Source organism: Myotis daubentonii, chromosome 8 (genome assembly GCF_963259705.1).
Source record: "Myotis daubentonii chromosome 8, mMyoDau2.1, whole genome shotgun sequence".
Taxonomy (NCBI): domain Eukaryota; kingdom Metazoa; phylum Chordata; class Mammalia; order Chiroptera; family Vespertilionidae; genus Myotis; species Myotis daubentonii.
In genome coordinates, this window is record NC_081847.1 from 2,420,806 (window position 1) to 2,446,584 (window position 25,779).

General features: G+C 60.2%; 1 protein-coding gene across 1 annotated transcript in view; it reads right to left on the reverse strand.

Annotated features, from left to right (window-relative positions):
- MYT1 (myelin transcription factor 1) overlaps nt 1-25,779 on the reverse strand; it is a 68,711-nt gene that overhangs the window by 22,952 nt on the left and 19,980 nt on the right. The window contains exons 3-8 of the mRNA XM_059707484.1: nt 23,870-23,967; nt 15,452-15,506; nt 14,985-15,015; nt 3,274-3,336; nt 2,607-2,854; nt 942-1,778 (exon numbers count right to left, since the gene is read on the reverse strand). Coding sequence (XP_059563467.1) covers nt 942-1,778; nt 2,607-2,854; nt 3,274-3,336; nt 14,985-15,015; nt 15,452-15,506; nt 23,870-23,967 — 1,332 coding nt within the window. The remainder of the gene's footprint in view (nt 1-941; nt 1,779-2,606; nt 2,855-3,273; nt 3,337-14,984; nt 15,016-15,451; nt 15,507-23,869; nt 23,968-25,779) is intronic.

Genomic DNA, 25,779 nt, shown 5'->3' on the forward strand with positions numbered 1-25,779 from the left:
GCCTTTGCCCTGGAGAAGCTCCTGGGCGGGGCTGCCCCCCTGGGAGAACCCAGAGGCCACAGCCTCGCTCACAGGGAGGCCTCACAAAGCCTGGCACCAGCCTTATGGGCCTGCCTGGCACAGCCTGGTGCTCCCAGCCCAGCCACCAGCATCTGTCCCCTGGGTCCCTGCCCTCAACTTTAGCCCTGAAAGCAGGGCACTGCATCTGGGTCCCCTAATGTCCATCCCACAGGTGTGAGTCCCTGAACACCTGGGCCTGGGCTGTCACTTGTCTGTATCCCCTCTCCAACAGGGTCCCACCGAACTGTGGGCCCCAAGTCCGCCCTCAGACTGACACCCCACACCACCCCCGAGTCCCTGTCACCTTCACTCCGGCATCCTCATGTCCATGTCCCCTCAAGGGCTGTGCAGGAGCCTGTGCTGGCCTGACTTGGAGCCCCAAACTGCTGTCCCTCAGTCTGCCACCCCCAAAGGGTCTCCCCTGATAGCTCTCCTCGGGTTGAAATAACGTCCCCATCTGTGTCCCCTCCGCTGTGCCCCTGAATATCTGACCCTGCGCCGGTCCCACAGGAGCTAGTGTCCCCAGAAAACATGGCCCTGTGTCTCCACAAGCGAGGCGGCCTCATGACCTACAACTCACGCAAGTCCCTCCCAACCCGGTGGCTCCCCAGGCTGTGGCTGAGCCACTGAGTTGGGTGACTGTCCCTCCCTCGCCTCTGCTCAGCTGGTGCCTCGGCTCAGTGCTGCTCTCTGGTGGCCCTGTGTGTGCAGCGCGAGCCCTGTCCTCAGACTCGATGCCTCGCTCTGTGGCCTGTGATCTTTGCCCCTTGGCTACGCTACATCAGGCGGGGTCTCTGCTGGTGGCACCTGCACACCTGGTGTCCCCAGGGGAAGGGCAGGGAAGGGCAGGGATGGGCGTGTAGGGCCTGCGCCAGCCCTACCTTTGCTGCAGTAGGTCTTCCGCGTGGCATCCAGGGGCCTGGCCACCTTCACCGGCTCACCCAGGCCCAGCTCCCCGGGCTCGCAAGCAGCCCGCACCTGCTCAGCTTTCAGGGCGATGGCCTGCTCCAGGAGGCCCAGGTTCCCCCGTGTCATCATGTCGTGCATCTCGGACTCATCCGTGACCTCGGACTTCTGGGAGCGCGAGTCCTCATCCTTGCCGTCATCAGACCGCAGCTCCACCAGGACAGAGTACTCGGGCTTGCGGCTGTGGGGCTCAGGGGCCTGTTCTGGGGGGGAACAAGGGGCGCCCTCCCGGCAGGTCGCATCAGAAGTGATCTCCTCCTCGTCCTCTTCGTCTTCCTCGTCCTCGGTCTCCTCCTCCTCCTCCTCCTCCTCCTCCTCTTCTTCCTCCTCTTCCTCTTCCTCCTCCTCTTCAGCTTCCTCCTCCTCTTTCTCCTCGTGGTCCCCAGAGACTGTTTGCTGGTGGAGCGCCTCACTGGCCACGCCCTCCAGGAACTGAGGGCCGGGCCCCTGAGTGTACTCACTGGTGACCTCGATGACCTCCTCGATGTCCTCCGGCTGGATAAAGACCTCCTTCTCCCCTCTGTCGCTGGCAGCACCTCCTTCCGCTTCCTCCTGCACCAGGTGCAGGACACCGGGGCCCGGCTTGGCCTGCTGGCCGGAGCCCTCCCTGACCAGGGGCTCCTCAGTGACATGGCCCAGGTCGAGGAGGGAAGTGGCGATGGCTTCCTGGAAGCTGCTGTAGCTGCCTTTGCAGGAGCCTGTGGGGGTGCCGACGGGGTTGGAATTGAACTGAGACTGGATGGGGCTCCTTCCTGCACAAGATCAGAAAAGCCACATGGAGGCCCTGAGGAGGGCGGCGTCCAGGCCTCTGTCCCCGCCCAGAGTGGGCATCAGTGAGGTCATCTGCGTCACTGCCGCTGCCTGGATCTGGAGGTCACAGTGGACTTTTTAGGGGCAGACGGGGTCACTCCATTGTGGTGCTTTCTCACATCACTTCACAAAATGGAGCTCAAAGAATACATCCGATTTTTTTTAATTGTTTCAAAATTGAAAAGTAGTAAACAAATTTATACTTTGTAAAGGACCCAAATTTAAATGTTTTCAGGGTGATGACTAAAATGTGGGGTGCTCCCTGCGCTGGCCCTGCAGTCCATGCTCCAAGGGACGGAACACCCTCGGGCGCCGCCAGCGCTACAGAAGGAGGCAGGTGTGGGGACCTGCAGGACTGGCAACAAGTTACCCAAACCCGCCTCGGACCGAGGAGCTCGGGGGTGCGACGGGGTGTGGACCTTGGCCCATCACACCAGCATTTGCCAAGGGCGGGGTGCCCCACAGGGAAGCCGGTGCAAACAGGGTCCCCCTCAACCCTCCTCCATCTCACCAAGTGCCAAGCAGCCCCAGGCTTCACGTCCCAAGGGCCACACAGCTGTGTCCGTGTGTCAGTCTCTCACGTGCACAGACACACACCCAGTCACACAGCGTTCACACAGCGCAGTCGCGGCCTCGCAGGAAGCCCGCCGCCTGCGGACAGGGCGCCCTTGTTCTCAGGAAGGGCTTTCTTGGCAGGGCACTCCCGGCCCAGGTGGTGGCTCTCTGGGACACACTGGGCGCCTTGATTCAAGACAGAAAGAACAAGGCACCTTCAGCGGGCGGGGGGCGCCGAGCCCCCTCCTGTCCTGCCATCTCGGCCTCGGCCTCCTCCAGGGCGCCTTCCGACTCCTCCGAAACAGAGGCATCCTTCACCTCGGCGTCCTCGCTGCCATCGCTGTCCACGCCGTAGCCCTCGTCCAGAGCCAGCTTCAGCGGGGGTGACTTCCGCTTGGACACCAGGTGCTGGGCCTCGGGGCCCTCCAGCTTCCTCTTCTTGGCCAGCGGGCAGCTCTGTAAACTGGAGGAAGGGGCCAGGCTGAGGCCACCCACCCTGCCTCCCTGCCTCCCCTGCCCTTCACCCTGTTCCTCTTGGCATCACATCGCCATCCCTCTGCTAGAAGCCCCAGACTCGTTGGCGGGGTTGCGTGGACCCCCCAGGATGACTGGAGTCACCCCAGTGTGCCCCGGGTCTGCCCCGAGCTCTCCTACACAGAGTCCTGCGTCCTCCCAGCAGCCCAACTGGGAGAGCCAGCGCTCTGACTCAGCTGGGACAGCCCCTCCGTCACAGGTGGCCTGGGAGGACACCGGCTCAGCAGCCTTGGGCAGACGTGGAAGGTTCTAGAGCCACAAAAGGCCCAGAGCGGTGGATGGACTACAGCATCCCAGCAGCCCACCCCCCTTCCCAGGAACCGAGGTGAGGCCCACAGGCCTCCTTACCTCCGGTGCCTGGAGTACTTGCCACGGATGTGCCCCGAGCCCGAGCATCCCGGCGTGGGGCAGCTGAGGAGGCAAGCAGAGCGTCACTGGGGGAGGGGTCCCCCCCAGACCTCACCCGGGGCCAGAAACTGTCTCCAAGCTGTTGGTCTCAGGACAGCCGCTTGCCGTGGCAAAAACCAGTGCGATCACTCCCCCACGTAAGTAACTGTCGGGAGGGTGTCCGTGTGGGGCCAGGCTCCCAGCACGCAGCTCTGGAAAGGCGCTCCCTCTCCACAGATGAGCCAAGCTCTCCCGGGCTGGGCAGGCTCTGAGGCTGGCCCAGGGCAACACACAGACGCTGGGATTCTCTGGCCGCCGCGGGGCCCAGCAGCTCTGAGGCCGGGGCCTGCGGCCTCCCCCGCTGCTGAGCCAGTGCCTGCAGGAAGGACCGTGCAAACACGAAGGTGTGGCGGCCACACCTGGTGTGATGAAGCCAGGAGGACCGGTGACCCAGGAGCTGCCATGAGACCTTGGAGAGGGTGATGGGGGGCCTCTCCCAGCCCCCCTCAGGGCTGGTGAACAAACGTGGATGGAGGCAAGACCCCAGGAGTTCCTCACCCTTCACCATCGCCTGTCTCCCCACAGAACCAAACCGTGGGAAGCTCCAGAAACTTCTGGTCATGAACGGGGACCATGCCACCCAACCCCCTCCCAGGAGCTGGCTCACGGGGCCCTGGGTGGGGCCTGGGTGGGGTGTGGAGTGAGCGTCCTCAGGCTGTCGGACACATCAGACCAGGGTTTTAAAGAGCCGTAATCACCCCATTTTACAGAGCAGCAAACTGACACCCAGCAAGATGGAGAGGTCACCTAAAGGGGGGGACCAAGCTCCCCCTAGAAGGGGGTCACCCCAAGTTGCCCTGCCCAAGGGGAGAAGACCTCATTTTTAACAGGAGCAACACCGCAGGGCCTGAGCTCCACCTTGGCTCAGACGTCCCCAGAGCCAAGAAGGAAAGAACATTCGGGCCCAACATCTGCAGGCTCCTGGGACCAGGAAAGGGGCACCACCCTTGACCTTCGTCCAGACACCCCCAATGGTTTCTAACCTGATTGGTCACTGGCCTGAGTGCAGACAGCTGTGGGGCCCGGCTGGCCAGAGGGCCACCCCTGTGACCGGTCAGGGAGAAGCAGGACAGAGGGGGGAGGTGAAGCCCCCCGCACGGCGGCCTGGGAGCAGCTGGTGGGAGCACGGCCTGCAGCGCACAGGGGCCTCGGCCGCTCTCAGTGCTGATTTTCACTGATTTAGAAAGCAGACGGAAGGAGGGGGGAGAGCGGCGGGGGGGACATGCCACTGTCACTGTGGGTCTCCTTTGCAGGCACAGAGCTGCAGCCCAGCCTGGCTTCGCTCTCCAGAACCGGCTTTGAGACTTTCCACAAAAGCTCCTTGTTCTGGGGATGGAAGCTGAGGTCCCAATTAGTCGATTAATCATTGAGTTAATCAGGCAATTAGGTGGCAGCTGCCGGGGAGGCCTGTGGGGCACTGGCGCTGCCCCAACACGTCACCTGCCCCGAGACACACCTCCGCCCACTGATTCAGAAGGGGCCTGGCCTCCAGCTGGCCTGTGTGCAGCGCTGGCGAGGGCCCCGCGGGAGGTGCTGGGATGCGGGCTCGCGGAGGGCCTGGCGTGGGCAGCACTGAGCGGACCTGGAGACCACTCCCAGGTCTAAACACGCACAGTGTGTGTGGCGGCAGATGGGCCTGGACTAAAGCCCCAGGAAAGTGTCTGTCACCTCTCGCGGTGTGAAGGGAAAGACCCCCGGGCCACATGTTTTCACCCAGCACTTAAATCCGGCCCCAGAGGCAGGAGGTGCTGGGGCCGCCTGTCCCAGCCTCCCGGCAGCTCATCTTGTCACAACCTCTGTCCCACCGCCCAGATGCCAGGGCTGTGCTTGAGCTGGTGAAGGGACAGCTGGGGTGCAGGTGGCACGGAGCTCTGGGACAATGGGGCCCACATTCCTCACCCACAGAGTGAGTCCTGCAGGCAATTCCGCCTGAGTTTCTCTAACCTCACGGTGCTCCTCGCGCACACCACAGCACTGAGTTGTCTGTGGTCATACTCCCCGTGTCGGCACCAACAGTGGGCGTCCCACCAGGACGTGCGCCCATCTGCTTGTACAGGGAGGAGTCCTGGCTTGCTACCCGTCATCCCATGGCACGAAAGTGCCCACTGTGGGTGACGTGCACAGAGCGGTCTGTGGCCATGTCACATTCCCGCGTGCAGCTCCTGGCACAGTCCGCTCCGCGTGGCGAATGTCGGTTCTTGGGAACCTGAAGAACAGCTGGAGACACTGTGACCAGAACGCTGGGTGCCCAGACTGCCCTGCTTCTCTGCAGGAAACCAGATGGTCTCTGTGACCAAGCCCACAGGGACCTGCCTGACTAACGAGGCTGGGAAGCCCAGCGCTCAGAGCCTCACTCCCCCGGCCGGCTCTTCTCTTAGGGTGCTTCAAGCAAATCTATTTGAGAGTCATTTTCTCTTCAAGAGAATATCCAGCCCTTTGTGTTTGCCTTTCTAACTTCTCCATAACTTCATCTATTGGCAAAATTAATTGCCATTACCAAAGCGGAAGCCAGATGTCCCCAGGTGAGTGTCACACGCCCAGGCAAGGAAGGGGGCCCCCTCTCGGAAGCTTCTGCACCTGTGCCCAGGGCCTTGGAGGTCCCGCAGCCTCTCTCAGGGCGCCTGGCCTGCCTGCCGCCCACCCTCACCCTCTCAGTCTTGACCCAGGACTGTGCTTTGAGCTGCAGAGTCTGTGGTTCTGCTCTTCAGGCTGGAAAACTTTAACCCTCTCACCCTCCGGTTCCCACTCACTGTGACACCCACAGGCACAGCTTCCATGCGGATCCCTGACACCCAGACGGTCCAGAGCAGCCAGCGCCGAGCCTCCCGCCTCCCGCCCACGCCCCTTCCCTTCTGAAACCGAGTTAGAGCCCAGAGCTCGGGGGACTCTGGGACACTTTGGGGTCCTCCCATTCTCCTGGTTGGCAGCAGCCAACTGCTCAACAACTACCTAGAGAAGAATAAAGTGGTGCTGGCCCCAGTTTTCCTCCATCTAGTGAGAGGGCATGGAGGGCAGCGAGGTGGAGCCAGCATTCTGCGGAAAGGCCAGCAGCCTCAGGAAGAGCATGTTCTCTGTCTCCAGCCGGGAGTCTGGAAGCTCAGAGAGACTTCCATCAGGTGTGCTGGTCGCCCCGGTCCCTCCGCATGGCATCTCGAGGGTGGCACACCCGCCAGCGCCCACAGGTTGGGCACGGTGCTGTCCCAGCACCAAAGCTGTGTGCAGAGCCCCCCACCCTCCAAGACAGAACCTCATGCAGGCTGCCTCACAAGGAATTTTTGGAAATTAAATGGAGCACCCAATGCCCACATGGCATATTGGGGACGCTCGGCAAGCAGCACCTCCCTCCTTCCCTTGTACTCTGAGCCAGAAGGCGTCGGCACTGCCCTCCTCAGAGAAGCCGGGACTAGGGCCGGTTTCTTTGCCGGTCACTACACACTATCCCCTGGGGCTCTGTCTAAGACCAGGGCCCCAGACACCAGGAAGAACCCGTCTGCAGGCAGTGTGGGAAGTGTGCTGGGGTAGGCAGTGTGGGAAGGATGCTGGGGTAGGCAGTGTGGGAAGGATGCTGGGGTAGGCAGTGTGGGAAGGATGCTGGGGTAGGCAGTGTGGGAAGGATGCTGGGGTAGGCAGTGTGGGAAGTGTGCTGGGGTAGGCAGTGTGGGAAGGATGCTGGGGTAGGCAGTGTGGGAAGGATGCTGGGGTAGGCAGTGTGGGAAGGATGCTGGGGTAGGCAGTGTGGGAAGGGTGATTGGGTAGGCAGTGTGGGAAGGGTGCTCGTAGGCAGTGTGGGAAGGATGCTGGGGTAGGCAGTGTGGGAAGGGTGCTGGTAGGCAGTGTGGGAAGGGTGCTGGGGTAGGCAGTGTGGGAAGGATGCTGGGGTAGGCAGTGTGGGAAGGATGCTGGGGTAGGCAGTGTGGGAAGGATGCTGGGGTAGGCAGTGTGGGAAGGGTGCTGGTAGGCAGTGTGGGAAGGGTGCGGGGGTAGGCAGTGTGGGAAGGATGCTGGGGTAGGCAGTGTGGGAAGGGTGCTGGGGTAGGCAGTGTGGGAAGGGTGCTGGGGTAGGCAGTGTGGGAAGGGTGCTGGGGTAGGCAGTGTGGGAAGGATGGTGGGGTAGGCAGTGTGGGAAGGGTGCTGGGGTAGGCAGTGTGGGAAGGATGCGGGGGTTGGCAGTGTGGGAAGGGTGCTGGTAGGCAGTGTGGGAAGGGTGCTGGGGTAGGCAGTGTGGGAAGGATGCTGGGGTAGGCAGTGTGGGAAGGATGCTGGGGTAGGCAGTGTGGGAAGGATGCTGGGGTAGGCAGTGTGGGAAGGGTGCTGGGGTAGGCAGTGTGGGAAGGGTGCTGGGGTAGGCAGTGTGGGAAGGGTGCTGGGGTAGGCAGTGTGGGAAGGGTGCTGGGGTAGGCAGTGTGGGAAGGATGGTGGGGTAGGCAGTGTGGGAAGGGTGCTGGGGTAGGCAGTGTGGGAAGGATGCTGGGGTAGGCAGTGTGGGAAGGGTGCTGGTAGGCAGTGTGGGAAGGGTGCTGGGGTAGGCAGTGTGGGAAGGATGCTGGGGTAGGCAGTGTGGGAAGTGTGCTGGGGTAGGCAGTGTGGGAAGGATGCTGGGGTAGGCAGTGTGGGAAGGATGCTGGGGTAGGCAGTGTGGGAAGGATGCTGGGGTAGGCAGTGTGGGAAGGGTGATTGGGTAGGCAGTGTGGGAAGGGTGCTCGTAGGCAGTGTGGGAAGGATGCTGGGGTAGGCAGTGTGGGAAGGGTGCTCGTAGGCAGTGTGGGAAGGATGGTGGGGTAGGCAGTGTGGGAAGGGTGCTGGGGTAGGCAGTGTGGGAAGGATGCTGGGGTAGGCAGTGTAGGAAGGGTGCTGGTAGGCAGTGTGGGAAGGGTGCTGGGGTAGGCAGTGTGGGAAGGATGCTGGGGTAGGCAGTGTGGGAAGGATGCTGGGGTAGGCAGTGTGGGAAGGATGCTGGGGTAGGCAGTGTGGGAAGGGTGCTGGGGTAGGCAGTATGGGAAGGGTGCTGGGGTAGGCAGTGTGGGAAGGGTGCTGGAGTAGGCAGTGTGGGAAGGATGGTGGGGTAGGCAGTGTGGGAAGGGTGCTGGGGTAGGCAGTGTGGGAAGGATGCGGGGGTTGGCAGTGTGGGAAGGGTGCTGGTAGGCAGTGTGGGAAGGGTGCTGGGGTAGGCAGTGTGGGAAGGATGCTGGGGTAGGCAGTGTGGGAAGGGTGCTGGGGTAGGCAGTGTGGGAAGGATGCTGGGGTAGGCAGTGTGGGAAGGGTGCTGGGGTAGGCAGTGTGGGAAGGATGCTGGGGTAGGCAGTGTGGGAAGTGTGCTGGGGTAGGCAGTGTGGGAAGGATGCTGGGGTAGGCAGTGTGGGAAGGATGCTGGGGTAGGCAGTGTGGGAAGGATGCTGGGGTAGGCAGTGTGGGAAGGGTGATTGGGTAGGCAGTGTGGGAAGGGTGCTCGTAGGCAGTGTGGGAAGGATGCTGGGGTAGGCAGTGTGGGAAGGGTGCTCGTAGGCAGTGTGGGAAGGATGGTGGGGTAGGCAGTGTGGGAAGGGTGCTGGGGTAGGCAGTGTGGGAAGGATGCTGGGGTAGGCAGTGTGGGAAGGGTGCTGGTAGGCAGTGTGGGAAGGGTGCTGGGGTAGGCAGTGTGGGAAGGATGCTGGGGTAGGCAGTGTGGGAAGGATGCTGGGGTAGGCAGTGTGGGAAGGATGCTGGGGTAGGCAGTGTGGGAAGGGTGCTGGGGTAGGCAGTGTGGGAAGGGTGCTGGGGTAGGCAGTGTGGGAAGGTTGCTGGGGTAGGCAGTGTGGGAAGGATGGTGGGGTAGGCAGTGTGGGAAGGGTGCTGGGGTAGGCAGTGTGGGAAGGATGCTGGGGTAGGCAGTGTGGGAAGGGTGCTGGTAGGCAGTGTGGGAAGGGTGCGGGGGTAGGCAGTGTGGGAAGGATGCTGGGGTAGGCAGTGTGGGAAGGGTGCTGGGGTAGGCAGTATGGGAAGGGTGCTGGGGTAGGCAGTGTGGGAAGGGTGCTGGAGTAGGCAGTGTGGGAAGGATGGTGGGGTAGGCAGTGTGGGAAGGGTGCTGGGGTAGGCAGTGTGGGAAGGATGCTGGGGTAGGCAGTGTGGGAAGGGTGCTGGGGTAGGCAGTGTGGGAAGGATGCTGGGGTAGGCAGTGTGGGAAGGGTGCTGGGGTAGGCAGTGTGGGAAGGGTGCTGGGGTAGGCAGTGTGGGAAGGGTGCTGGGGTAGGCAGTGTGGGAAGGGTGCTGGGGTAGGCAGTGTGGGAAGGATGGTGGGGTAGGCAGTGTGGGAAGGGTGCTGGGGTAGGCAGTGTGGGAAGGATGCTGGGGTAGGCAGTGTGGGAAGGGTGCTGGTAGGCAGTTTGGGAAGGGTGCTGGGGTAGGCAGTGTGGGAAGGATGCTGGGGTAGGCAGTGTGGGAAGGATGCTGGGGTAGGCAGTGTGGGAAGGGTGCTGGTGTAGGCAGTGTGGGAAGGGTGCTGGGGTAGGCAGTGTGGGAAGGGTGCTGGGGTAGGCAGTGTGGGAAGGATGGTGGGGTAGGCAGTGTGGGAAGGGTGCTGGGGTAGGCAGTGTGGGAAGGATGCGGGGGTTGGCAGTGTGGGAAGGGTGCTGGTAGGCAGTGTGGGAAGGGTGCTGGGGTAGGCAGTGTGGGAAGGATGCTGGGGTAGGCAGTGTGGGAAGTGTGCTGGGGTAGGCAGTGTGGGAAGGATGCTGGGGTAGGCAGTGTGGGAAGGATGCTGGGGTAGGCAGTGTGGCAAGGGTGCTGGAGTAGGCAGCGTGGGAAGGATGCTGGGGTAGGCAGTGTGGGAAGGGTGCTGGAGTAGGCAGTGTGGGAAGGATGGTGGGGTAGGCAGTGTGGGAAGGGTGCTGGGGTAGGCAGTGTGGGAAGGATGCTGGGGTAGGCAGTGTGGGAAGGATGCTGGGGTAGGCAGTGTGGCAAGGGTGCTGGAGTAGGCAGCGTGGGAAGGATGCTGGGGTAGGCAGTGTGGGAAGGGTGCTGGAGTAGGCAGTGTGGGAAGGATGGTGGGGTAGGCAGTGTGGGAAGGGTGCTGGGGTAGGCAGTGTGGGAAGGATGCTGGGGTAGGCAGTGTGGGAAGGGTGCTGGTAGGCAGTGTGGGAAGGGTGCTGGGGTAGGCAGTGTGGGAAGGATGCTGGGGTAGGCAGTGTGGGAAGGATGGTGGGGTAGGCAGTGTGGGAAGGGTGCTGGGGTAGGCAGTGTGGGAAGGGTGCTGGGGTAGGCAGTGTGGGAAGGATGGTGGGGTAGGCAGTGTGGGAAGGGTGCTGGGGTAGGCAGTGTGGGAAGGATGCGGGGGTTGGCAGTGTGGGAAGGGTGCTGGTAGGCAGTGTGGGAAGGGTGCTGGGGTAGGCAGTGTGGGAAGGATGCTGGGGTAGGCAGTGTGGGAAGGATGCTGGGGTAGGCAGTGTGGGAAGGGTGCTGGTGTAGGCAGTGTGGGAAGGGTGCTGGGGTAGGCAGTGTGGGAAGGGTGCTGGGGTAGGCAGTGTGGGAAGGATGGTGGGGTAGGCAGTGTGGGAAGGGTGCTGGGGTAGGCAGTGTGGGAAGGATGCGGGGGTTGGCAGTGTGGGAAGGGTGCTGGTAGGCAGTGTGAGAAGGGTGCTGGGGTAGGCAGTGTGGGAAGGATGCTGGGGTAGGCAGTGTGGGAAGGATGCTGGGGTAGGCAGTGTGGGAAGGATGCTGGGGTAGGCAGTGTGGGAAGGATGCTGGGGTAGGCAGTGTGGGAAGGATGCTGGGGTAGGCAGTGTGGCAAGGGTGCTGGAGTAGGCAGCGTGGGAAGGATGCTGGGGTAGGCAGTGTGGGAAGGGTGCTGGAGTAGGCAGTGTGGGAAGGGTGCAGGGGTAGGCAGTGTGGGAAGGATGCTGGGGTAGGCAGTGTGGGAAGGGTGATGGGGTAGGCAGTGTGGGAATGGTGCTGGTAGGCAGTGTGGGAAGGGTGCTGGGGTAGGCAGTGTGGGAAGGATGCTGGGGTAGGCAGTGTGGGAAGGGTGCTGGGGTAGGCAGTGTGGGAAGGATGCTGGGGTAGGCAGCGTGGGAAGGGTGATGGGGTAGGCAGTGTGGGAATGGTGCTGGTAGGCAGTGTGAGAAGGGTGCTGGGGTAGGCAGTGTGGGAAGGATGCTGGTGTAGGCAGTGTGGGAAGGGTGCAGGGGTAGGCAGTGTGGGAAGGATGCTGGGGTAGGCAGTGTGGGAAGGGTGCTGGGGTAGGCAGTGTGGGAATGGTGCTGGTAGGCAGTGTGGGAAGGGTGCTGGGGTAGGCAGCGTGGGAAGGGTGATGGGGTAGGCAGTGTGGGAACGGTGCTGGTAGGCAGTGTGAGAAGGGTGCTGGGGTAGGCAGTGTGGGAAGGGTGCTGGGGTAGGCAGTGTGGGAAGGGTGCAGGGGTAGGCAGTGTGGAAAGGATGCTGGGGTAGGCAGCGTGGGAAGGGTGCTGGGGTAGGCAGTGTGGGAAGGATGCTGGGGTAGGCAGCGTGGGAAGGGTGATGGGGTAGGCAGTGTGGGAAGGGTGCTGGTAGGCAGTGTGAGAAGGGTGCTGGGGTAGGCAGCGTGGGAAGGATGCTGGTGTAGGCAGTGTGGGAAGGGTGCAGGGGTAGGCAGTGTGGGAAGGATGCTGGGGTAGGCAGTGTGGGAAGGGTGCTGGGGTAGGCAGTGTGAGAATGGTGCTGGTAGGCAGTGTGGGAAGGGTGCTGGGGTAGGCAGTGTGGGAATGGTGCTGGTAGGCAGTGTGGGAAGGGTGCTGGGGTAGGCAGCGTGGGAAGGGTGATGGGGTAGGCAGTGTGGGAATGGTGCTGGTAGGCAGTGTGAGAAGGGTGCTGGGGTAGGCAGTGTGGGAAGGGTGCTGGGGTAGGCAGTGTGGGAAGGGTGCAGGGGTAGGCAGTGTGGGAAGGATGCTGGGGTAGGCAGTGTGGGAAGGGTGCTGGTAGGCAGTGTGGGAAGGGTACTGGGGTAGGCAGTGTGGGAATGGTGCTGGTAGGCAGCGTGGGAAGGGTGCTGGTAGGCAGTGTGGGAAGGGTGCAGGTAGGCAGCGTGGGAAGGGTGCTGGTAGGCAGTGTGGGAAGGGTGCTGGGGTAGGCAGTGTGGGAAGGGTGCTGGTAGGCAGCGTGGGAAGGGTGCTGGTAAGCAGTGTGGGAAGGGTGCTGGGGTAGGCAGTGTGGGAGTGGTGCTGGTAGGCAGTGTGGGAAGGGTGCTGGGGTAGGCAGTGTGGGAATGGTGCTGGGGTAGGCAGTGTGGGAAGGGTGCTGGGGTAGGCAGTGTGGGAAGGGTGCTGGGGTAGGCAGTGTGGGAAGGGTGCTGGGGTAGGCAGCGTGGGAATGGTGCTGGTAGGCAGTGTGGGAAGGGTGCTGGGGTAGGCAGCGTGGGAATAGTGCTGGTAGGCAATGTGGGAAGGGTGCTGGGGTAGTCAGCGTGGGAAGGATGCTGGAGTAGGCAGTGTGGGAAGGGTGCTGGGGTAGGCAGTGTGGGAATGGTGCTGGTAGGCAGTGTGGGAAGGGTGCTGGTAGGCAGTGTGGGAAGGGTGCTGGGGTAGGCAGTGTGGGAAGGGTGCTGGGGTAGGCAGTGTGGGAAGGATGCTGGGGTAGGCAGTGTGGGAAGGGTGCTGGGGTAGGCAGTGTGGGAAGGGTGCTGGGGTAGGCAGTGTGGGAAGGGTGCTGGGGTAGGCAGTGTGGGAAGGGTGCTGGGGTAGGCAGCGTGGGAAGGATGCTGGGGTAGGCAGCGTGGGAAGGGTGCTGGGGTAGGCAGTGTGGGAAAGGTGCTGGGGTAGGCAGTGTGGGAAGGGTGCTGGGGTAGGCAGTGTGGGAAGGGTGCTGGAGTAGGCAGCGTGGGAAGGATGCTGGGGTAGGCAGCGTGGGAAGGGTGCTGGGGTAGGCAGTGTGGGAAGGGTGCTGGTAGGCAGTGTGGGAAGGGTGCTAGGGCAGGCAGTGTGGGAAGGATGCTGGTGTAGGCAGTGTGGGAAGGGTGCTGGGGCAGGCAGTGTGGAAGGATGCTGGGGCAGGCAGTGTGGGAAGGGTGCTGGGGTAGCCAGTGTGGGAAGGATGCTGGGGCAGGCAGTGTGGGAAGGGTGCTGGGGTAGGCATTGTGAGAAGGGTGCTGGGGTAGGCAGTGTGGGAAGGATGCTGGGGCAGGCAGTGTGGGAAGGGTGCTGGTGTAGGCAGTGTGAGAAGGGTGCTGGGGTAGGCAGTGTGGGAAGGGTGCTGGGGTAGGCAGTGTGGGAAGGATGCTGGGGCAGGCAGTGTGGGAAGGATGCTGGGGTAGGCAGTGTGGGAAGGGTGCTGGTAGGCAGTGTGAGAAGGGTGCTGGGGTAGGCAGTGTGGGAAGGGTGCTGGGGTAGGCAGTGTGGGAAGGATGCTGGGGCAGGCAGTGTGGGAAGGATGCTGGGGTAGGCAGTGTGGGAAGGGTGCTGGGGCAGGCAGTGTGGGAAGGGTGCTGGGGTAGGCAGTGTGGGAAGGATGCTGGGGCAGGCAGTGTGGGAAGGGAGCTGGGGTAGGCAGTGTGAGAAGGGTGCTGGGGTAGGCAGTGTGGGAAGGGTGCTGGCGTAGGCAGTGTGGGAAGGATGCTGGGGCAGGCAGTATGGGAAGGATGCTGGGGTAGGCAGTGTGGGAAGGGTGCTGGGGCAGGCAGTGTGGGAAGGGTGCTGGGGTAGGCAGTGTGGGAAGGGTGCTGGCGTAGGCAGTGTGGGAAGGATGCTGGGGCAGGCAGTGTGGGAAGGATGCTGGGGTAGGCAGTGTGGGAAGGGTGCTGGGGTAGGCAGTGTGGGAAGGATGCTGGGGCAGGCAGTGTGGGAAGGATGCTGGGGCAGGCAGTGTGGGAAGGGTGCTGGGGCAGGCAGTGTGGGAAGGGTGCTGGGGTAGGCAGTGTGGGAAGGGTGCTGGCGTAGGCAGTGTTGGAAGGATGCTGGGGCAGGCAGTGTGGGAAGGATGCTGGGGTAGGCAGTGTGGGAAGGGTGCTGGGGCAGGCAGTGTGGGAAGGGTGCTGGGGTAGGCAGTGTGGGAAGGGTGCTGGTAGGCAGGCATGTAGGCATTAGGGTGGGTTTCCTTCTGGCCATCCCCACCCCAAAGGCTTTGGCCCCACCCAGGACAGAAGCCTGCAGGTGAGAACACCTCAGCCTTAGCCTTCAGGAGGGGCCTGGCCTGCATCTCAGACTCGCCCTTGCTGTGGTGGGCTGCCCTCCCTCCTCCTCAGGGCTCGGCCTTGGGGTTTGGCCTGGATCTCAGTCACAGGCTCTGCCGCAGGAGACCCCAACACGCCGCCTGCGTTTCCCAGCCCGTGGAAGCCTCGGGCCCTGGAAGCCCGGAAGCCTGTTCCATCTCCAGCTGAATGGGCTCAGATCGTCTGACCCAGAGCCCTGTGACCAAGAGAGCCCTCAGGACTGTAAGGGACCCTGGGACAGCCCTGCCGTGGTGGCCAAGGTGCACAGGCTGTGCCCCTGCCATGAGGCGACGGGGTGATGGGACCAGGACGAGAAGGGGGGGCGACATGCCAAGGAGAGAGGGGCCTCGTCAGGGAACAGGGCCCGAGGTGCAGTCGGTCTATCCCAGGAGCCCGTGGGGGACCTTAGGACGTGCAGGGTCATAGGCGCGACACGCTCAGCACCCGCGGAGAGTCCTCTTACCTGAGCTCGGCACCTGTGGGCTCCAGGGGTGCTGGTGAGAGACAGGAAGCAGGCAGAGTCAGCATTAAACGAGCACAGTGGAGAAATGGCAGCCGCCCGTGCCGCCTCCTCCTGACCTGCCAGTGCGCCTCAGATGCAACCGGGGGAGGGCTGGTGTCTTTGGAGGGACAAGTGCCCCCACCCAACACCGGCTCCTGGGCTCGCAGAGCCAGTGAGGCACCTCTTCTCTAGCTGCACGGAGGACACCCTGCGGAGCTGCGTCTGCCTGGCACCTTGCCCGGCGCTGTCTGGGAGAGCCCCGCAGCACCCACGGCGCCCTGAGGCCCCAGCCAGGGAGGAGCAGGCAGGCCAGCCTCACTGTGGGCCGCTCTCCTGAGGGACCCGCGGGACTTGGCGTCCACAGCCTCGGCCTGGGACCGGGACGGAGCCAGCTGTGGCACCAGGATGGGCAGGGAGGCAGCACTCACCTCGCAGGGCCTTGGATCTGGTGCGAGCGCGCATCTCCTCGTTCTCTAAGCTCATCTGCAAGTAGAAGCAGCTGTCACGTCAGGGAAGACGAGGCTGCCGGGCCTGCCTGCGTGCTTTCCAGCCCAGCTTCGCTGGTGAAGGCGGCGTGCGACACGCACCCAAGGAATGGCTCCCGAGGCGGGAAGCCCTGGACCTGGAGCGGCAGACCCCCCGCCCCGGGCCCCCCGCCCCTGCGCCTGTCCCATCCCGACCGAGGAGGGTGGGCCTGCTCCCCCCTCGCAGGCACGGGGCTCAGGCACCAGGGCAGTTCACCAGCACAGACTCCACCCCACTGTGCCCCGGTGCCCAGCTTCCTGCTGGAGCTAACGTGAGGATCGTCCGGTCAGAAACTGGTTGCCGGGACCCGGATGGACTATCCAGGAAGCATCCAGAGGTGGGACAGCTGTGAGCTCCACTGTGTGCTGTCCGAGGAACAGTCCCAGGACAGGGCCTGAGCTCAGGGACCGTCCCTAACGTGGGGCAGGTCGCCCCTGCGTGTGTTCCTAGAGGCACCAGGCTGCTTGGCATGCCCCACCCTGGGGACTAGAGACACATCCCTATGCACATTCGAACAGCCGCGCCGGCAATGTGAAAGGAAACAGCTAAAACTAATGCTAACACTAAACTTAGCCCAATCTACCCAGAACTATCATTTCAACAATGATTGATATGAATGAGATTGTGAATGAGATGTTTGTTCTGTAGTAACTGAGAAACCTTGCGTGCCTCCTGGTCTCAGCACATCTGCGTGAGCAGCCACCTGCCACCTGCCCACGGCCACCACGCTGTGTGGCATGCCCAGAGGCGGAGGCCGTGTCCGTGAGAGCCAGGCTGGGGCATGAATAAAGGCCAACGGGTCAGCTCGCCAGACCCACTGGCCCCTACCCGATGCCACTTCTCCCAGGAGAGGCTGAGCGGCACCTGCGAGGGGACGAGGCACAGTCCAGACCAGCGGCCACCAACCTCTCAGACCTCATGGACCACCAGTGGTCCGCAGACCACCGGTTGGCAACCGCTGGTCTAGACCCCACCGGAGCCCATTAGTGATGCCCCCCACAGTCCCCGCCCCGATCCACTTCGGAGGGGGACACGCCCACACTGCCCTCCAAGGAGTCGTGGGAGAGCCCCAGGAGCTACAGGTCATCAGACGGATCCTTGGCCTGTGTCACTCATGACACATCTGGGCAGCAGGTGATGACGAGGTAGGAGGTGGGCGCTGAGCAGGAGCCCCGACATGCTCTGTGTCTCCAAGAGAGAGCAGCCTCTGCCCAGTACCCACCCCAGGAGGCCCTGGGAGAGCGGGCCGCACCACTCACCACGGTCAGGAAAAGGAGGAAGCAGCCCACCTGCCTCAGGCCACCACGGAGGCTGCCAGAGGGACAGCGGACAGTGGGGGAGACGTGTCGGGAGAGAGGAAGCCAGTGCGGGGGGAGTGGAATCTGGGGTCGCCCCCGGGGAAGACAGGTGGAGGGACCCCCCAAGTAGTGAGATGAATTTTGCAGAGGGAAACTCCCCGCAAGCGGCACTAACATATGATGATGTATGTGATTTGTTAAGGAGGAAAAATCAAAACCTGGGCTGACTTACGCAGGGGCGGGCGGGCCATGCTGAGTGCGGCTGCCCAGCAGCAGGAGCGGGGCTGCACTTTCCACGTTGGAGGCGAGGCTCCCGGGACCGGTGGCTCACACGGGAAGGGAAAAGAGGGGCAGGCGTCGGGGGCCTCATTACCCTACGAGCCTTCAAACGCACCTGAGGGCCGCAGCACGCCAGGCAGGACGCACCGCGACGCTGACGCCTGGCTGCCGGGCGCCTGCTTGCAACTGAAATGCCATCTACCGCTCGTTTTTGGTGATGTTTCCCAAGGAAGTTGGCAAGCACCCTGCTAGGTTAAAGTACGCCTTGGTAATTTGGTTATCTGCAGATAAATTATTCAAAGCGCAGAGAACAGAGAAGGTGGCAGGGACGGGTTGCGGGTGCTGCCTCCAATGGCAAGCCCTTTGTTGAGCTAACAGCCGTGGCCTCTGTATCGGAGGGTCGGTCAGTGAGAAGTTCTCCTCGGGGCATGTGGCTTTGATTTTAAAAGGGAAAAACTGAATTACAGGAGAAAAGGTGGGTTGGCTCTTTAACGCGAGAGTGGATTGGGGACCTGGCAGCCAAGACCGCTTTCTGAGCTGTTTGGAACCGGGGGTTCTGGCTGCCTCGGGAGCACCGGGCAAGGCTGTGATGACCCCAGCGAGCTCCGGGCTCCTGGAGAAAGTGGAGCGCCTCCAGTGGAGGGCACCACTCCCGTCCCAGGTGGAGCCGGCGCACCCAGCAGCCCCCACCCCGCAAAGGCAAGGAGACACGTCCCCATTTTTCATTCATTTATTGTTTAAAAACCTTCCTCTTGTTCCAAGCACAAATCCATCAAGTTTCTGTTTTGGCGTGGCCCACAGGTAACTGCACAGCCTCTCCCCTGCAGGGGGAAGGCCCTTGGCACAGCCGAGCCTCCAGCACCCGCTCTCCAGGGGGCAGGCGCTCCTCAGAACCCTCCTGTGTTTCTGTAACTCCAGCTCGTTCTGCCACAGGAGCCTCTCACACTTCCCATGCTCCTTAAATGGCTCTACGCTCTCATTAATATTTCACTAGTTCTGCCTTCAAAAGGAAAACCGGGGGGGGGGGGTAATTTACAGATGCAGACGCACCAGCGTGGCCACATCTGCGAACCAGAGTGGGTGGTCCTGCCCTGCGTCACCTCAGGACCCACATCAGCATGAGGCTCTCCCTGCTGTCCACGCAGCTCTCACAGCCACGGGCCACGGAGACCAGCCCTCGTCCGACCCGTCTGCGTATTGCCGTTGCCCAAACTGGGTTCCCTAGATTGAGCATTTACAAGCTGGGAACCAAACAAGCCCATGTGGTCAGCAGCCTCCAAACCTCATCTGGACTCTGGGGCCGCAGAGGTGAGCCAGGAGCTCAGGCCCAGCCAGTGACAGAGCGGTCAGGGAAGAGCACTCTGTATCCAGGAGGGTCCAGCCCACACGGCCCACAGGCTTTGTCCATCTTCACTTTTATCCTAGAGGCCAGGCCTGTCCACCCCCCAAGTTCAGGGACTCTAGGGTGGTCTCTGGAGATGCCCTCCCCCCCCCTCGAGCCCCCAGCCCTACCCCGTCTATCGCCTCTCTCCCTCTCTTTCACTCTTTTCTTCTCTGTTCTTCCCAGGCCTTCACAGCTGAGGAGCCTCCCTGCCCTTCTGCATAGACAGCTGAGGCCCAGCCCCAAGGAGCCTCAGACAACGTGCCTGCCAGCCCGAGAGTCCCTCACTCCAGAGTCAGGTGAGAGATTGCTCAGGGGCTGCTCAGACTCGGGACCCTGGTGGGGAGGGAGGTTCAGTGGGTCAGTGAAAACCTGAGGACATGTAGGCTGCCTCAGGGTGGGAGGTGCTCAGAACTGGGGAGCAAGGAGCACCCTTAGGTGTCAGCTCCTCTCAACAGTCAGGCCTGCTCCCTCCCACTCCGCCCTCACAGCCCTCAATTCCATCTGAGATAAGCTCCTTCATTCCTGTTTCGAGGTCACTGTCCTGCAGAGCAAGGTGCCGCGGCCTCGCTCTGCTCAGAACATATTATGTAAGGATGGACGGATGGACAGACAACTGGGGAAGGCGGCTGAGCACATATCCGGGCCTCGGGCTGGGCAGGTCCCAGGGGCCTCAGGGATGCTCGCTGGCCCTGGGATGCAGCAGGAGGCAGGTGATGCTTCGTTTTATTTGGAATTCGCTTCAATAGCTGCAAAGCTTAGGGCAATTTTTGAAGCCACAAAGTCATATGCATTCTAGTGTCTCTGGAACAGACCTAGAAGAAGAGAGGGGAGCAACCACTGATCCCAGGAGACCAAGGCAGCCCCACCTGAAAGATGGGGTGACATGGAGTGAGGAGGGCAGAGGGACATAACAGGATGTGGCTGGGAACTGGCCATCACCTGCCCTATGGGCTCCAAAGGATCTGCCCAGTGTCCCCTTTCTCCGGGGGGGGGGGGGTGGTCTGGGCTGGTTCTGGGCACAGCTGAGGGCCGCGCCTGTGGGAGCAAGCACTGTGGCTGGCCCCACACCCACCCAGCAGCAGCTCCACCCCAGGACCAAGAGTGTACCAAGCCGTCAGGTACTCTCCTTGCTCCTCTCCCCTGGAACCTTTCAGAGCTCCCCTGCCTGCACCCCTCCCAGCTTCCCTCTTTCCTGAGCATGCACCTGTGTGGACAGGTGGCCCCAGAACAGCCTCTGCTTCACAGACAGGCAGGTCCTGCACCTCCAGAGCCCTCGGCGCACACCCAGCTCCCCACCTCTGATCTCTGAGGCTAAACCCCGCACCCACACGCCTGCACCCTTGATGGCTGATGTCACCGCTCTCCTGGCTCCCTGCAGGGACAGCTCTGTCTCCCTTGGGGAGTCCCACTGCATGTCTGACATCTTCTGACTCCACCCATTGTCTGACCTCCTGGCAGCTGCAGACACCGCCTCTGTTTTGGTTGCAAAAAGGACAGCCATGGAGTATTATTGAACACATGTCTTGGGAAGGGTTCTCCTGACACCTCTAAGCATGGGGCCATGGCTCACTCCAGCCCCAAGTTAAAGTGTAAAGCTGACAACAAGACAGCGCACAAAGACCACTAGTGGGTGCACCAAGAAAGCATAAAAATGCAGAGACAAAGAAACAGGACAAAATTGTCCATGGAGGATATAGAGTTCAGAACCACACTTTTAAGGGCTCTCAAGAACTGTCTAGAAGCCGCCGATAGACTTAATGAGATCTACAAGAAATCTAATGAGACCCTCGATGCTATGATAAAGAACCAACTAGAAACTCAGCATACACTGACTGAAATAAAGAATATTATACAGACTCCCAACAGCAGACCAGAGGAGCACAAGAATCAAGTCAAAGATTTGAAATGCGAAGAAGCAAAAAACACCCAACCGGAAAAGCAAAATGAAAAGAGAATCCAAAAATACGAAGATAGTGTAAGGAGCCTCTGGGACAGCTTCAAGCGTACCAACATCAGAATTATAGGGGTGCCAGAAGAAGAGAGAGAGCAAGATATTCAAAACCTATTTGAAGAAATAATGACGGAAAACTTCCCCCACCTGGTGAAAGAAATGGACTTGCAGGTCCAGGAAGCGCAGAGAACCCCAAACAAGAGGAATCCAAAGAGGACCACACCAAGACGCATCATCATTAAAATGCCAAGAGCAAAAGACAAAGAGAGAATCTTAAAAGTGGCAAGAGAAAGAAACTCAGTTACCTACAAGGGAATACCCATACGACTGTCAGCTGATTTCTCAACAGAAACTTTGCAGGCCAGAAGGGAGTGGCAAGAAATATTCAAAGTGATGAATACCAAGAACCTACAACCAAGATTACTTTATCCAGCAAAGCTATCATTCAGAATTGAAGGTCAGATAAAGAGCTTCACAGATAAGGAAAAGCTAAAGGAGTTCATCACCACCAAACCAGGATTATATGAAATGCTGAAAGGTATCCTTTAAGAAGAGGAAGAAGAAGAAAAAGGTAAAGATACAAATTATGAACAACAAACATGCATCTATCAACAAGTAGATCTAAGAATCAAGTGAATAAATAATCTGGTGATCATAATAGAATCAGGGACATAGAAAGGGAATGGACTGACTAGTCTTGGGGGGGAAAAGGGGTGTGGGAGATGCGGGAAGAGACTGGATAAAAATCGTGCACCTATGGATGAGGACAGTGGGTGGGGAGTGAGGGCGGAGGGTGGGGTGGGAACTAAGGGAGTTATGGGGGGGAAAAAGAGGAACAAATGTAATAATCTGAACAATAAAGATTTAATAAATAAAATAAAATAAAGTTAAAGTGTAAAGCTACATAATGACACCCTGATGAAGCAGCCATGTCTGATCTCTCTCTTTAAAATTCCACCATAAATGGAATTTGTGCCTGCCCAGAGGTAGAAATCAGGTACCTCCCTCCCTTGTCAGGAGCCCCAGGCAGGGGCAGGGAGAAAGCCTGGCTGGATGTCATGCAATCCACCTTCTCCATAGCATAGCTCTAGTCATCCACTGAATAGCAGTGTTTCATTCTTCAAGGTCAAGAAGAGGTATAAGGACCTACAATCAATGCCCGCTCCTTTTCTCCTTAGGTTTAAACACACACACAGCTCTAGCTGGTTTGGCTCAGTGGATAGAAGGTCAGCCTGTGGACTGAAGGGTCCCGGGTTCATTTCTAGTCAAGGGCACATGCCTGGGTTGTGGGCAAAATCCCCGGGCATACAGGAAGCAGCTGATCAATGATTCTCTCTCATCGTTGATGTTTCTATCTCTCTCGCCATTCCTCTCTGAAATCAATAAAAATATATTTTAAATAATAATAAATGAAATAAAATAGCGCGCGCACACACACACACACACACACACACACACACACACCAGCCAGCACTTCCCCTAAACTCACACCACCTAATCTTTTCTAAGGGCCCCTTCCCAGCCCACCGGGGAGCTGTCCGCATGCCTGGTGCTGAATCCAGGGTCAGACGGTGAACACCTCCCACAGAAGAACCGGGTCCTCTGCTCCACTGCACCCCAGGCACTGAGCTGTTCCTCACCTCACCCACCTCCTGACTGAGGCCAGTTCTGCTTTGCCACGTGGTTCTCTGCTGTCCCAAGGCCAGCACGTCTGTGCTGCGGCCTCCTCAGCCCACAGTGTTCGGATCAGAACAGCAGTTCAGGCCCTACCTGCCGAGGTAGAGGTACAGGTCTCTCTTGTAACAGCCAATGCTGCCAGAGAACCAAGCGTGGCCCACAGACTAGTGCATGGCAGGTCCCACACCCTGAGCTCCTCAGGCCAGAGCCACAGCGGCAGCACTTCCCTGCCGTCCTCACAGGCGTCCCCAGGCCCTGGGCCTCAGATCAAGTCCAGGCGGCCTCCTGCTATGCTGCCTCACATGCCCTGTGTTCCTGCACGCGGAGGCCTGTGGCAATCCTGCAGGGAAAGTCTCTCGGGGCCGTTTTCCCTGCAGTGTTTGCTCACTGCATGTCTCTGTGTCACATTTTGGCAGGTCTCAGGATGTTTCAAACTTTTTCACTATTAATATATCTGTTATGGTGTTCTGTGATCAATGATCTTTGATGTTATTATTGTAATTGTCTTATATGGGCCATGAGCCATGCCCATCTAAGACAGCGAAGTTAATCAATAAATATTGTGTGCATTCTGACCAAAAAAAAAAAAAAAGTGAATGACTCACTGTCTTTTGATACCTGTTTATTGTGGACGCCTGGACCCGCAATAGCTCTGAGGCTGCCTGTTACTTTCTGGTCACGTGATCTCTGTTTAGCTGCTCAGGGCTGAGATGGGGTGATGCAAGTAAGGCCATCACCCAGGTGTAAATTTAAGGGGGAAACAAAAACTCAGTGATGAAGATAAAACAATAGATTAATGCAGTATTTTAACACATTGAAATTAATGCAGGAAATCCATGATTTAAAAAAAAAATGCCAGAAATTTAATCAAGGCAGGGTTGGTGTCACTGCCTTTTCTTTTGGCCTCAGGCTCCAGATGGCACCAGTCACCACACAGGAAGGAAAGTGTGGATGGAGGTGCTAGGACAGACCCTGAAAGTGCCCAGTCCAGTCGCCAGGTTGGAAAGAAAGATGTTGGGCTTTGAGAGTGAACTACCAGCACCCTCAGAGGAGGTTGTCACCCAAAACTTTGTAGCCCTGGCTGCCTACACTCTGGGCGGTCACATCTTGGTGGCCAAACCTTGGGTCATGGTTTGGAGCCTTGTCAGAGAGTGTCTTCGTGTCAAGAAAATGAGATCAGAATCTGAGATCTGGGAAGGGAGGCCCACCAAGCCTACTGTGGCCTGCACTTTCATCTCTGAGGCTCACCTGACCCTGGGGACCCTGCCTTACCCGGAGAACATCATGGGAAGTTCTGGAATTAGAGGCATGGCGTGGCTGCCAGCACACAGGATGTTCTGGGACAGAGGGCGCCTCAGCCACCGCCACCAGTGAGTCTCAGGCCAGCACGACTCCTCTGCCTCCGCCTGGGGAGATCGACTTGAACGAGGAAGCACACCTCACGAGTCCCGAGGGACTCTCAGCCGCCCCGGGCGCAGAGAGGACAATGCAGCAGAGGCTGAGGACATCAGGGAGCCGATGCAATGGCCTCAGAACAGGGACCTGGCCCAAGTGAGGCTGCTGTCACCTGTGGATTTGCTCTACTCAGCCACTCATCTCCCTTTTAAAGTGCCCCTGGCCCCACCCAGCTTTGCCTAATCTAGACTGATGACCAGACAAACCTCACCTGTGCTGCTCCAGGCCGGGGGTGGGCCTGCCTGGGGCAGGGCAGGTGGCCCTCTGAGTGCCTCACCTTGCTGTGTCCGTCCAGAAGCCTCGAGGTCCTGCAGTCGCTGGCCTTGTCTCCGTGTGTCCACCTCTGGCTCAGCAGCTCACCCCGGAACTCATTTTCTGAGGCAGAAAAAGGAAACAATGAATGTGGCTGTGCGTCCCGAGGACAGAAGCCGAGAAATGTGGGTCACGTCTGCACAGCCATCTACAGCCCCTTCCTGGGATCCACTGCAAGACACACAAGACTCGTGGAGGAACATCACTTCCGACTGGAACACCTGCACTGCACTGGGGTTACAGGACACACTGGGGGCTTCCAGCCGGGGCCGCGAGTCACTGAGGGGACCCTGCTCCCCTCGGCCTGACTCCCAGCACTCTCCGCGACGCGCCCCCAGTTAATGTTTAATTCCTCACGGAAACTCCGGCCTCTGAGGCCGCGGCATCAGCTGGACGTGACAAAGAAAGGCCTGTGTGCCTATTCCCTGTGGCACTCTGTTTCCATGACAACTAGCTTTCCACAACCGGCGGCGGCAGCAGCGTTTCAAAGAAAGGCCATCCGTAACCAACAATAAAAACAGGAAATGAAGGTTCCTGGTTCTGCTCTCTGCTGCTCCCTGAAGGGGGCTTGGGTTCTGCTGGAGGCGGTCGGGCCCACAGCTCTGACACCCATCAGCCCTGCACGCTTGGCAAGCATCCCCCACGTGGTCCATCTAGAATTTCACCTCTCCTGCCCCGGCACCCTTGTGTCTCCTGCCACAGCGTCCACATGTCTGGAAACGCCTCCACACCCTCAAAGGGCCTCCTGTGACCTCCAGGAGCACGACACTGAGAGAAGCAGACTGGTTGTCAAGGAGACGCCTAATACAAGGTCTTCAAAGGACTGGTTTGGTACCTACCGTGTACCTGCCTCCCTGAGCCATGAGTCATCTGCAGGGGACCCCTGTGAGGACTGGCCTTGACCGGAGAGGTGTGGGCTGACTCCTGGCTCCCAGGTCCTCACCAGTCACCAGCACACCCAAAATGAGGACAGGCCCACCCGCCGGCATCAGATCTCCCAGCCCACGGCAGGTGTGTGGGAGATGCATGTGGGGGCCACACAGGCCCTGAATGAGCAGGCGGAAGCTGCAAAGTGGGAGCAGACAGACTCACGCCTGGAAGGGTGACGGACACTCAGGTGAATCAGCCAGTCCTAGGACGTGTCTCACACCTGAGGGCAGAGGTGAGTGTGCACAGGGTTCGTTCTCCACACACATCTCCTGGTCAGGAGATGCCACAGCCGCCTGTGCACTGGCTGACGTGCCAGGCGCCAGCGGGATTTCTTGTCTCCATGACACGTGTAAACGTGTGAGGTGACTGGGGCATGTGTCATGGCAGCTGGAGGGGAGAGCATAAGAGCCTGAGTAAGGTCTGTGGTGCGGGCAGGACTGTTTCCCCTCTTGGCACCCCAAAAGGGCCCTAGACATGCCCCCACCCCTGTGTGACCCCTCGAGGTCCCTCCTGCTTCCCAGAGCAGCCCAGCCAGTGAGCAGAGCAAGTCTCTCGGAGGGAACTCTGGTTTTCTGTTTGATGGGAGACAACCAGCTCACAGGTGCTTCCCACGCCACCTGGCCTCACTCCCTGTGCTCCCCACTCCTGCGCAGGGAAAGCATGGGGTACAGAGCGTCTGGGCACAGGAGCAGGATGGCACCTCCGCGACCTGGAGCTCACACCCCTGGGACTTGGCGTCAAACAGGGCGCACCCCCAGGACCAGATCCTCATCATGAACCAGTTCTCCCCTGATGTGAGTCCTTCCTCTTCCTGGGAAGCTTTTGGCAGAAAACTATCATCACTGCTGGGAGACAGCACTCCTCCTGGACCGGGTCCCCCAGGACCTGCCCATGGCCTGGCCACGTCACAGACGGGACACCTCCTGTCTGACACACGGAGGCAGC